This window comes from Salmo trutta, chromosome 25 (assembly GCF_901001165.1).
Source record: "Salmo trutta chromosome 25, fSalTru1.1, whole genome shotgun sequence".
NCBI classification, from domain to species: Eukaryota; Metazoa; Chordata; class Actinopteri; order Salmoniformes; family Salmonidae; genus Salmo; species Salmo trutta.
In genome coordinates, this window is record NC_042981.1 from 46653330 (window position 1) to 46667560 (window position 14231).

The 14231-nt window shown below is 40.9% G+C and overlaps 1 protein-coding gene across 2 annotated transcripts in view; it reads right to left on the reverse strand.

Moving 5' to 3' along the window:
- Positions 1–513: 513 nt before the first annotated feature.
- The window catches only part of LOC115162631 (integral membrane protein GPR137B), a 67870-nt gene continuing 54152 nt past the window's right edge, over positions 514–14231 (reverse strand). The window contains exons 5-7 of one of the 2 annotated variants that reach the window (XM_029714106.1): positions 12126–12227; positions 5231–5355; positions 514–3268 (exon numbers count right to left, since the gene is read on the reverse strand). In XM_029714106.1, the coding sequence (XP_029569966.1) occupies positions 3019–3268; positions 5231–5355; positions 12126–12227 (477 nt within the window). In that variant the 3' untranslated portion in view covers positions 514–3018. Of the gene's footprint in view, positions 3269–5230; positions 5356–12101; positions 12228–14231 lie in introns of both variants that reach the window. The other variant, XM_029714105.1, reaches the window with a different exon arrangement.

Here is a 14231-nt window from a genome sequence, read left to right on the forward strand (position 1 = left end):
ACCAATAGGCAAAGTCATTTATTGAAGAAATTGCCAAGAGTCTTTCCAGTCTCAAAGCAGTTTGGCCAACTAAAACGTGCTGGTAAAAAGTATTTGTGGAGAGAATCATGATATTTGCTGCTGTAGGACTTTTTAGATGTCAAAAACATATCTTAGATATATGCGAAGACAGCTGTCATTACACGGAATGCCATTTCACTCACATCCTCAATATATTGACCAATAACCGAGAGGGCAAGGATCAAGTACTATGACCCCTTCACCTCTATCAAATCCTTTAACTGTTTGATTGGGGGTGGATTAACCAAGGTTGACCTTCAACCCAATCAAATCCTTTAACTGTTTGATTGGGGGTGGATTAACCAAGGTTGACCGTCACCTCTATCAAATCCTTTAACTGTTCGATTGGGGGTGGATTAACCAAGGTTGACCTTCACCTCTATCAAATCCTTTAACTGTTCGATTGGGGGTGGATTAACCAAGGTTGACCTGAACATACACACACACACGTAGTTATTTTTTTTAAACAGTGCAGTAAAACTTTATTTTAACATGGTAGTGCTTGCATATACATCTTTAGTGATCTATGAAAGATGGGTAAACGAGTTATATTCATTTGCCACCAGCAAAGAATGAGACAAATTATAATTATAATAAAAGGCTAAACATGCTCTTTGCGAGACAAGAACTGAGACGGCAATAGATTTCACAAACAAAATAAGATCAATAAAAAGACACTGCATTCAAATGTAGGAGTTGAAAGTATTATCTCCCCAATCGTTGCTGTTAAAGGATCATTTGCGTTCATGCTGGATAGAATGCTTTATGCTCTTGGATATGAGGGTGAAAATATAAACGTTTTCGGAGAACCTCTGTCAGTATTTTCCCATTGATTATAGCTGCCTGCTATCCTCTGCTTACTAACAGATTTGCTGCAACAATCACACACGTTTGCTACACATAAGCTAACAGCAACAATAAAATAACTTAGTTTGAGGCTCCAAAGCAGGTTAAGGGAAAGATTATTTAAACCATGACCCTAAGGAATCCAACTCTAAAATTATGATTTGTTTTAATAAAAAAAAGAGCCTACTGGAATTGGCTTGTGGCCCTAGGAGGGTGAGAGAAAGTTCAACCTGAGGTTACACTTTCTCACTTCCAGTCCCACTGAACACTTCCTGTGCAAACACATACTCACACAGAGACGAACACACCTGGCCAGTACTAGTAGCCATGGAGTATAACAAAAACAAACATGGAATGCAGTTAAAATGGAAATAAGTAGGACATAAAGCTTAATCACTTTTGTTATATACAGCATTTTGTGCTAGATGTTTTCCACAAGGGAAAAAATTAACAGTAACATTTAATGGCACATTTTCAGGTGTCCCTGTATGATAGTGTAGCCTGGTCATAGATCTGTCTGTACTGTCTCACTTATGGCCAATGACTTGAATATGACCAGAGGAGTTGGCAAGACAGCACAAACAGATCAGGGACTAATGATGGTGAGCTTGATGCCGTAAACTAGCACATGGATACAGCTACTGTGTACTATTATAGTCAGGATAGAGAGGGTATATTTAAGCATGTTTGTGCTGTCTGGTGGCAATGACCCTAAGAGTTGGCAAGACAGCACAAACAGATCTGGACCCTGGCTAGGGCTTCGCAAAGAGTACTGTACTATAAAACATCACTCCGCCGATCCACACTTTGTCCGTACATTCATTTTACTGGGTCCAGAGCATAACATTCATTCAGAAACATATTGTTCCCCCAAAGTCTATGCTCCATCAGGGGCCCCTCGCCAAAACGGAGGCCCCCAGGAGCAGGTGTACCATCCTGGGATTGTCCCGCTAGGCAAGCTGGAGGCTCGAGACTCGTTTTTAGGCCCAGCTCTCAATCTGTGCGCGCTTTGGCAAAAGTAGCCTTCCTCTTTCATACTGTCTTTGACAGCGGTGAAAGATTCAAATGCACAGTGTTAACACTTCCCATGGTGTCCCAGTGCATGTTAGGTTTGAATACCGAGGGCATTGCCCAAGATTATAGCCTCGATTGGTGTTGGTTTGGAAGGGCATCATCATGGATGGCTCATTGCACAAGGTATCAACTAGTGTTCTACAGGGAAGTGAGACAGGGTCTAGGGAACACCCTGATAGTCAGATTTTATTAGGAGCAGAGTCTACATTCAAGCCAGGATCTTGTTCTCAGAATGTGAAATTAGGGGATTTTTTTAAGTGCAAATGTCACCTCCCGACTCATGGAGGGGTGTCTATGTGCAAAGCTGTGGCGGGGAGAACTGCCCACTGGACCGAACCAAAATAGGCAAGGGATGGGGGGGACATAAATACTGGTTCACGCACTTGTCTGGTCCCTGACAGTGATAGAGGACTTTCTAGTCTGATGTCCGACAAACATACAGTATGTGTGTGTGTGGAAAAGCTGAGATGCACAATCCTTTCCATACAGACACTTCCTTATTTTCCTCTACAGACTCTCCCCAGTTTTTAGGAATAGTAGAATGTTCCAGGACTATTGAACTAGAAACATTGGAAAGCTTTTTTAATAAATTGAATATCACTGAGCTGACTACTCCCTGACCTCAAATGACCTCCCCTCGTCTGACCCCGGAAAACCCAACTTAGTCGGCATGGCAACAACAAGCTGTGCAGGTAAGTAGCGTTGGTGGGGGAGGGGACAGGTCGATAGCTGGAATGAGGAAGTCACACAGTGTCAGTCACAGGGTCGCCAGGGTAACATCCTGTATGAACTCCACAGCACCAACGGTCAAAGGTGAGCCCCAAACACAGATGGGTGGGAAAATAAAATAGAATGTACTTCAAATATGATTGCATTCGCCCACTGATTGTGTTTGTCAGCTGATATTCATGGAAGGTAAGAAATCAAGAAAATAAAAAGCTTTCCCAGGGTCGTAGCCATGTAGCTGAAGGTCAGGACCGGCCCTTTCCTGAGTTAAATATTGTTTTCAGGGGTATCTACTGGGGTCGGTGGGGGTGGTTAGATCTGAGGAGTGCAGTAGTGATTTTGGGGTGTGAAATAGTAGTTCTGGGGGGTGGAGTAGTAGTTCTGGGGGGTGGCATAGTAGTTCTGGTGCTGGTCGGGCTGGATGTTTCCATAGGCTAAGAGGAGTGGGGCAGTGGAGGTTTGGGGGCCGTTGGGGAGTTGGGGGAACCCCTTCAGGCTGCCGTTCCTCTGGGTGGAGCCGTACCAGCTGGGGCCCAACTGGGGTGTCGTGGACAAGACACTACTGTGGGATGGAAGAGACAAGGTTAACTCAGCATTGTATCACATCTGTATGGGAGATGTAGGATGTAACCGGTGTCTGTACGGGGGATATACTGTAGGTTGTTATAGCGGACTGTGGCTGGAATGTAGGATGTTATGTTTGTGTATGTGGGATATAGGATGATACAGGTTACTGTACAGGCGATATAGAATGGTTTTAGGTGACTATGCAGACAATATAGGAAGCAATATAAATGACTGTGTACAGGGGATATATACTTAACAAAAATATGAACGCAAAATCAAGTTTGCAGACAACACAACAGTAGTAGGCCTGATTACCAACAATGACGAGACAGCTTACAAGGAGGAGGTGAGGACCCTGGGGGAGTTGTGCCAGGAAAATAACCTCTCCCTCAATGTCAACAAAACGAAGGAGCTGATCGTGGACTTCAGGAGACAGCATACAGAGCACGTCCCCCACCATCCACATCGATGGGCCGCAGTGGAGAAGGTGAAAAGCTTCAAGTTCCTCGGCGTACACATCACTGACAATCTGAAATGGTCCACCCACACGGACAGTGTGGTGAAGAAAGCGCAACAGCGCCTCTTCAACCTCAGGGGGCCGAATAAATTTGTCTTGGCCCCTAAGACCCTCAAAAACTTTTACAGATGCACAATTGGGCACACTATCTGCCCTCCAGGACACCTACAGCACCTGATGTCACAGGAAGGCCAAAAAGATCATCAAGGACATCAACCACCCGAGACATGGCCTGGTTACCCCGCTATCATCCAGAAGGGCAAGGTCAGTACAGGTGCCTCAAAGCTGAGACCGAGAGACTGAAAAACTGCTTCTATCTCAATGCCATCAGACTGTTAAATAGCCATCACTAGCCGGCTTCCACCCAGTTACTCAACACTGCACCTTAGAGGCTACTGTCCTATGTACATAGACATGGAACAGTAGTCAATTTAATAATGTTTACATACTGTTTTACTCATTTCATATGTATATACTGTATTCTAGTCAATGCCACTCCAACATTGCTCGTCCTAATATTTATTTATTTCTGAATGTTATTATTTTAATTTTAGATTTGTGTGTATTATGTGATACTACTGCACTGTCGGCGCTAGGAACACAAGCATTTAGCTACACCCGCAATAACATCTGCTAAATATGTGTATGTGACCAATACAATTTTATTTGTAACGTGTTGGTGCCATGTTTCATGAGCTGGAATAAAAATTCCCTGAAATATACCATACGCACAAAAATCTTATTTCTCTCACATTTTGTGCACAAATGTGTTTACATCCCTGTTAATGAGCATTATATCCTTTGTCAAGATAATCCATCCACCTGACAGGTGTGGCATATCAAGAAGCTGATTAAACAGTTCATTACAGAGATGCACCTTGTGCTGGGGATAATAAAAGGCCACTCTAAAATGTGCAGTTTTGTCACACAACACAATGTCACAGATGTCTCAAGTTTTGAGGGCTCATGCAATTGGCATGCTGACTGCATGAATGTCCACCAGAGATTTAATGTTCATTTCTGTACCATAAGCTGTCTCCAACGTCATTTTAGAGAACTTGGCAGTACGTCAAACTGGCCTCACAACCGCAGACCACACAAGCCCAGGACCTCCACATCCGGCTTCTTCACCTGCAGGATCGTCTGAGACCAGCCACCCGGACAGCTGATGAAACTGAGGCGTATTTCTGTCTGTCATAAAGCCCTTTTGTGGGGAAAAACAAATTCTGATTGGCTAGGCCCGGTTCCCCAGTGGGTGGAACAGGCCCGCCCATGGCTGCGCCCCTGCCCAGTAATGTGAAATCCATAGATTAGGGTCTAATTTATATATTTCAATTGACTGATTTCCTTATATATGAACTGTAACTCAACAAAATCTTTAAACATTATAATTTTGTTCAGTATAAGATGTTATAGGTGACTGAATTGAATGTTACACACCTCGGTCGATCTGCTCTGGAGTTCATGCTCCTGGACAGGTCGTCATCGCTGTCGTACCTCCGGGGGTTGTCAAAGAAATAGGCCCTGGAACTGAAGCTGTGGCTGTTGATCATTCCTCCTGGTGCCTGGGGAAAAGGACACTCTCACAGTTTAATAAGTACTTTCGGACAAGAAAAACATGCCTTTATATGCACTTACACCATAGTAATAACACTGGAAATATCCTTGTAAGTACATCGTATATGGGCCCAAATCGTTTCCAAATCATTTGTGTTTCAAAAAGTTAGTGTAGTTGTAACTTCCACCTGTGATAAATTAATGTTTTCAAACTAGATGAGATAAGCTGATAACTTTAAAATAAAGGCCCCTTAGAAGCTCATGCTGTTTTAAGCTACCCTGTGCTGAGGTAGGCAAACATTTGACTAATGTGCATTCAAAACGCATATATGATTCATGTGAGCTCCTTGATTGGCTGGTTTACACAAAGTCAATGGCCCTACTTCACTTTTACAACATAAACACCGCGTTGCACTCTGGGATCAATAGGGATGTAAATTCGAAACGTCTGCATCCGAGGTAAACACAGGTGAAACGCGGGGTCCGGAGCCAACACAATAGTATGTCCAAAGGAAACTGCTGTGTGCCGTACTACCGGTGTTGCGCCGAAAAGCTCCCCCCTGCCAGAATCCCCCCCCTTTCGCGTGAACGCGCACACACTCAAGTCTTCAATGCTGCGACTTGCTTGCTAGTTGAGATTTCTGATCAAGTTTGGCTGAATTTCATTAGATTTTTTATGTCTGTTTGATAGTGGGGAGGCAATAGTAATGCCTGCAGTTTTCGGTGCGGCTATTTGTTTCAAGTGTATGAGTCTATAAATAAATCTCTTTGCCAAAATTCATCATCTCTCCCATGTCTTATTCGACTAGTATTTCTGAAAGTGTGAGGATAATAATTCAGCCATAGTTGTTCTGAAATGTTTATTGCTTGCCAACATTTGACTCCCTCCTCTATGTTTAATATAACACACATACATTAATGACTAATTTCGGTTGCCTATCCTGACGTGAAGTTTGTTCTATAGAAAGTACTCGACTCTGATGTGTGTCACAGAAAGTATTTGACTCTAGCCACAAAAATAAGGAAATTATAAAAGGGGGGGATTTTCTTGCCTGCCTGAAAAAAAACAAATGTATAATAATATAATAAACAAAACTTTGACTGAATGTGCGTCCATGAAGAATCCCCTCCCCAATAGGTTCCTTCGCCCTCAATAGGACACCCCCAGCACCTCCACCATCCCCATCAACCTCCCCCCACCCCCCACCCCTCAACCACAAAACACAATAATGATAATAATAATAGAAATTAAAATAAATATATACCAAGATATATTCACAGGACACTCAACTTCTCTCTCATCTCTTTTCCTATATCAGATATGCAGGTGACATTTCCACCTGGATGACAGCACATAATCAGCAAGACGGAGATGCTCTTCATCCGAGGGAATGCCTGCCCATTCTCAGATGTTAGATAATCCAAGATGATCACGTCATTTACATTCCAGCCCTTGTCAGCTCCAAATTTGACTACTTCAACTCACACCCTGCTGGAATCCCTGCATTCTTGGATTCCCCTCTGTAATTAATCTCTATATTGTAATCAATAAAGTGTTTCAAAATGCTGTACTTTTATTAACATACATGTTCAGATCATTCCTGAGAGAGAAGGGGTGTAATATCTCCAGATGGGCGTGTGATACCCTTCCTCACTCATGCCAACAAGATGTTACTTCTTGTGGGTCTTTGCCTTGACAGTAAGTATGAGAGAATAAGTAATGTACAATTAACTTACTGAAAGTATACTGACTAAAAGGCAAAACAGAACTGTCAAATTATATTATAGCTGTGTCGTTGTATACTCGAATTAGAATCTTAAGTGCAACATCATTTTGTTGGGGAAAACTGAAATGCACAATTTTTTTTAACCCAATTTGCTAAACGTGTTCTGAAGGAGGAGTCAATTGTCTTTTCAAATACGGACAAAGATCATGTGAGAAGAAATAGCAGTCACTCTCCTCCAAAACACTGGTATGTTCAATTTCTTATTTAATACAATTGAAGATAAAAAACATTTATATGGATCTTTCAAGGTTATCTTTGATCCAACTTCTTACTAGATGGCCACTAAAACACATGAATTTAATTAATTATGTTACAAGAAACCTATACTATTCCCTTGTTCCCTCAGAAAAATACATGTAAAGATGTATAGACTACTTGACATTATGTTTTGCTAGATGACCTGAGCCAACTGTGCCACTTCTGTGGAGAGGTGGACAATAATGAGGAAGACACTAACTGGGTAAATTGCTTGTTCACTTCTAAAAAGGCACATTTTTAGGAGTACGAATTTGTATAAACAGTAATATTTCTAGCGGTAGTATCATCTGCTGTCTGATAATGAAATAATTGTAATTCAAGAAAATGTATTTAATGTTTTAAATATATTACAATTTTTCATCATAAATTTCAGATTGGTTGTGACCACCGCCCACGATGTATGAAAACCATCCCATTATTGGAGGATTATGTCTGCGCTGCCTGTCAGGACTAGGTTAGGCTTGAGTTCCAGGCGACGGTATCACCTGGAAAACTTTCCATAAAAAGTGGACTAAATGTTCAGTCGAGCTGTTGCAGCTTTCCAATATTTGTTTGTTATTTGTCTTTTTATATTTGATTTGTCATTTTATATCTTATTACGCAAAGATCGAAATTTGTATTTCTTATTTAATGTTTGTTAACAAACGTAACTTTGTGATCATTTTTGTGTCATTGAGTGATAATTTTTGTGTATTATCATTAATTTTATTCAAATAAATGTTTATGTTTCTTTACACACTACTGGTCAACATGAGCTACCAAAATTATTCTGAAGTGTGCCAGGCCTTGCAGTCCAAAGATAGATAGGGGGAAGAATTTCAGCAGGCAAAAAAATGCCCAAGCCAACCCCCCCCCCCTTCTAATTTCCTTAATTTTGTGGCTAGAGTCAACTGCTTTCTGTGGCACACATCAGAGTCAAATACTTTCTATAGAACAAACTTCACGTCAGGATAGGCAATGGAAATTAATAATTAATGTATATGTGTGATATTAAACAGAGGGAGTAAAATGTAGGCAAGCAATAAACATTTCAGAACAACTACTAGTCGAATAAGACATGGGAGAGATGACAAATTTTGGCAAAGAGATTTATTTATAGACTAATACAGTGCAGACATTACTAGTGCCTCCCCTGCGATCAAACCGGCATAAAAAATAAAATGAAACACAGCCTAACGTGAAGGGGGGGGGGAGTTCAGGGAGAATTGTGGCAGGGGGGAGCTTTTCGGCACAACACCTGTTAGACTCGACACAACGTTACATTTCACCGACGACCGACTGACCCAAAACAACAAGTCATTTGGAATACTTTAATTCGGAATGACAGACAAAAAAAAGTAGTAACGTTAAGTGGAGCCTGTATTTTGAGCAGGGTGCCAGGTCCTACGACCAGAATACGCCAACAATATTTCCCTGGTCCAAAGAATGGCCTGACATAATAGAAACACACTACCTGACCTATCCCAATGCATAAATGTCCCTGACTGAACACCAACTTGACCCATCGACTGTAAAAGAACTTCAGAAGAAAGCAGTTGCGCCCATACAAAGGACGATCTGAGGTAGTTTAACGGCTTGCTAGCTAAGCTAGCTTGATGCATGTTGCTGTTATGTTAACAACTGTAGGATCTCCCCGGCTTTCATAGGACAGGTTACAAATAATACATGCGTTTATTCTGCTCAGACAACTTTTAATGGGTTAACTGTTTTTAATCTGTACTGTTTAGGGTAAAAACAGTATATGTACTGTTTAGGGCACAAAGCTGTGATATTGCTTGTGGAGATGTAACAGTAAAATGTAACATTTGGATATTGACTGAAACATTCGTTACACTATATATATTCATAAATATATGAATTGTTATAGATAATATAATAAATAGAAAATACATGAACAATTTACAATACTTGTCTGGTTCTCATTTAATTTTGGACCTAGAGTGAACTTCCTAAGTACTTGGACAGTAAACTAATTCTAATCATCACTGCTGAATGCATGAATGCATCTGTACTTGATAGTAGTAGGATGTGTAAAGTGGTTTTGTTTCATGCAAACAATGGTATCGACTTCATGCAGAGGAAATGACTGCTTACTGCCATTGACCTGAACTGCCTGCACTGGGGACAGGTCTCTGCAGGACTGGCTGCTAGATCAACAAACAAGCCGCACTCATAGTACACCCTTATTGCAGCTCCTTCCTCTTGTTTCTGTCTAACATACTTCTCTACTGTCTCATGCTCCACTCCATACTTGATTGCTGGCACACTCTTTAACCAGGATGTCCTGATGTAAATGATGCTCCTGATTAACCCTGCAATCTTCTTTCCTGCACATCTCTTGGCTAAGCTTGTTGATATACTTCCTTTCTTGTTCTGAAACCAAAGCCTGTTTCTTGCCTGGCCAATGATGATGTTTTGAATCTGCTCCTTTTAACGACACCACATGTCCATGGTACATAAAGGTGTGGCTTGCATGATCTACTACACAGCTCTACTGTGACCTAGCTAAATTACCAACCTGCCCCAATTTCAAATCATGGCCACCTAATTATCCCTCACATCCCTAATTGGCAAATATCACTCCTCATCTCTCCACCTGATAGTTGATGTGTGGTGAGCATTCTGGCCCAAAATGGTTGCCGTGCATTGCCCAGGTGGGTGGCACACATTGGTAGTGTATGAGGTGACTTTCCCCCTTACTATGTAAAGCGCTTTGAGCACCTCAGTTAGTAGAAAGGCACAATATAAACCCAATCCAATCAATTCTTATTTTTATTATTACTATTGTTGTGTCTGGCCACTCCACACCTGAACCACAGTGCAATGGGCCTGCTAAGTCTTGTCTTATTGAATAGCCACTGGTCTGCATTACACTGTGGTACAGGTGTGGAGGTGTCATGACAGAAACAGTAGAGGTGAATCATGTTTAATCATGCGAGCCACACCTTTATGCACCGTAGCCATTATGCATCTCCAAGAACTGTGTTAAATGGGTCAATTATCCCTGTGTTGGATGTCAAACTAAATGGAGTTCAGTAACCTGTAACTTCTGAATCGCAGCCTCTTCTGGAAGTTGCTGAAAAGAGGGGCTCTGGCTATCAGTCTTAAATCAGGATCTGATAGAAGAAACACACGCTAATATTTCATCACTTTAGTTAAAGGGATACTTCAGGATTTTGGCAACTTCCCCAGAGTCACAGAGAACTGGACACAGAGAATAAAAATGGTATCCACACATTCATCTGTGTAAGTAGATAAAGGGCATCATTGCCAAAATCCCGAAGCATCCTGTGATGGACATTTTTATGTTTGTGCTTTTTTATTATCCAAATTGAAATCTAATTTAATTTGTCACATGGGTCGAATGCAACAGGTGTAGACCTTAATGTGAAACGCTTACTTCTGTGTTCTGTTTGTGCTTTTCTAATAACCAATTTCTGTGTTCATGCAAGTGACTGATTGAATGCCTGGTTAGTCTAAATTGTGTTTTTTAACATGCTGTGTATGTGTGTATTTTTAATAAATTCCCTCCCGTTAATAAAGTATAACATTTATTAGGATGATAGTATTACCATACTAATTAGATTGTATAACCCAGAATGAAGGGTTTGAAATTATGAAGTGTGTTTTTTTTCTGTGTTGATTTACATTGCTTTAACTTCTATGGGCTATGTGGGATGCTTGCGTCCCACCCTTGTCAACAGCCAGTGGAATCGCGTGGCGCGAAATACAAATACCTCAAAAATGCTATAACTTCAATTTCTCAAACATATGATTATTTTACACCATTTTAAAGACTCTCGTTAATCTAACCACATTGTCCGATTTCAAAAAGGCTTTACAGCGAAAGCAAAACATTAGATTATGTCAGGAGAGTACCCTGCCAAAAATAATCACACAGCCATTTTCAAAGCAAGCCTATATGTCACAAAAACCAAAACCACAGCTAAATGCAGCACTAACCTTTGATGATCTTCATCAGATGACACTCCTAGGACATTATGTTATACAATACATGCATGTTTTGTTCAATCAAGTTCATATTTATATCAAAAAACAGCTTTTTACATTAGCATGTGATGTTCAGAACTAGCATACCCACCGCAAACTTCCGGTGAATTTACTAAATTACTCACGATAAACGTTAACAAAATACATAACAATTATTTTAAGAATTATAGATACAGAACTCCTTTATGCAATCGCGGTGTCAGATTTTAAAATAGCTTTTTGGCGAAAGCACATTTTGCAATATTCTGAGTAGATAGCTCGGCCATCACAGGCTAGCTAATTTGACACCCACCAAGTTTGGTGCTCACTAAACTCAGAATTACTATTAGAAAAATTGGATTACCTTTGCTGTTCTTCATCAGAATGCACTCCCAGGACTTCTACTTCAACAACAAATGTTGTTTTGGTTCCAAATAATCCATAGTTATATTCAAATAGCTCCGTTTTGTTCGTGCGTTCAGGTCACTATCCAAAGGGTGACTCGCGAGCGCATTACGTGACCAAAAAATTCAAAATATTCCTTTACCGTACTTCTAAGCATGTCAAACGCTGTTTAAAATCAATTTCTATGCTATTTTTCTTGTTAAAATAGCGCTAATATTCCAACTGGGTGATGTTGTATTACTCCCCTATCGATCCTAGAGTGCAATGCGCTGTTTACATTATGATGTAAAAGTGAAATAAGGCTATTGTCTTACTAGGTTCTGATTGGGCCTCTGTACCCTGAAGAAGACCACAACCAGACTGGTGGGCAGCAGCTCCCAGAAAAAGAGGATGATCCCAAAGATGATGTAGGCCTCTCCCCTGATCTTCTCTACGTCTGCCTAGAAGGACAACACACATCGATCCAGCATTCAGAGAAATGAAACACACACACACACACCAACCAGAAAGATTAAAGACACACAGACAACACAACCCGAAAGAGGCAGATGTTGGGGGACAACAAGACAGCAACACTGACAGAGATAGGCAGCATGTATACAGAGGGATTTCCATGATGACAGGAGATTTACACAGACACAATGATGAGAGTGATTAGAGCATGGATAAAGACATGCAGACAAGTACGCCGACTGAGAACCAAATATACCTTAAGATTATCCCTCAGAAAATCACAAATACACACATTGACGCAATGTTGTATACTACAGCCTACTACTTGTAATTATCTGATAAATTCAATCGAACCAAGATGGATAGATTAGATAGTAGACCGAGAAACAGAAACAAAAGACACATGAGTGTGTGTGCTTATATGTGTCAGAGACACATTTAAACTACATTTAAAGCAATAAACCAAGACAGACAGTCACCCCACCCAAACACACACACCCCCCAGATGGCCTATGGGAAAAAGGGAAACCTCCAGTACAGGGCCGTCTATTTCAGGGGTTGAGCTCAGATCTAGGTCACTAGCACCAGGCAGCCCTTGGCTGTGCTCCCCCTCCTTGCCTTGCCTTGCCTGACTGAGTTATTTATAGACAAACAAAGACCTTTCCCCCACAGAGCCCATATCCTCCCAAATCCCCTCAAATGGATTGTTGCTGCAGCAGCCACAGAGCTCTCAGCCACTCAGCAAACAGAACTGGATAGAACGGCTCTGTCATCAAAGCATTCTGGACTAAGTGAAATCAAGCCAAGTGTCAACTTAGGAGACTCTGGAGAACAGTCGTAAAAATGTGATATATGTACAGATTCACACAGAGGGCCCCATATACACATACTGTACATACAGTGCCTTCAGAAAGTCTTCACACCCCTTGACTTTTTCCACACTTTGTTGTGTACCAGCCTGAATTTAGAATGGATTAAATTGAAATTGTGTCACTGCCTACACACAATACTGCACAATGTCAAAAGTGGAATTATGTTTTTAGAAATGTTTTTAAAATGTGCTTAACTTCTCTAGGGTAGGGGGCAGTATTTTTACGGCCGGATGAAAAAAACGTACCCAAATTAAACGGCCTACTACTCGGGCACAGGAACTAGAATATGCATATTATTAGTAGATTTGGATAGAAAACACTGAAGTTTCTAAAACTGTTTGAATGATGTCTGTGACTATAACAGAACTCATATGGCAGGCAAAAACCTGAGAAAAATCTAACCAGGAAGTGTGAAATCTGGTGCTTGTAGTCCTTTCAACTCATTGCCTATCGAACAGACAGTGACTTAGGGTTCATTTTGCACTTCCTAAGGCTTCCACTAGATGTCAACAGTCTTTTGAAAGTTGTTTGAGGCGTCTATGATGAACAGAGTGCGAACAAAGGAAGTTGGAAGTTGTTGACTCAGGAAAGCACATGAGTTCATTGGCGCACGTTCACGTGAGAGTTAGCTGTGTTCCAAAACGTTTTTCAAGACACTGGAATCGTCCGGTTGGAATATTATTGAAGTTCTAAGCTAAAAAGGCCCTAAAGATTGATGCTATACAACGCTTGACATGTTTGAACGAACGTAAATAGAACTTCTTTTGACTTTGTCGTGACATTTTGGGCGCACGTCCTACACTTGGAGTAGCTTACTGAATGCGGAAACAACAAGGAGTTATTTGGACATAAATTATGGACTGTATCGAACAAAATAACATTTATTGGGGACCTGGGATCCCTGGAAGTGCCTTCTGATGAAGATCATCAAAGGTAAGTGAATATTTGTAATGCTATTTATGATTTTAGATGACTCCAAAATGGCAGATATCTGTATTGCCTAGTGTATTTTCTGAGCGCAGTACTCAGATTATTGCAAAGTGTGCTTTCCCCGTGAAGCTTTTTTGAAATCTGTCACAGCGGTTGCATAAAGGAGATGTTAATCTATAATTCTTTGAA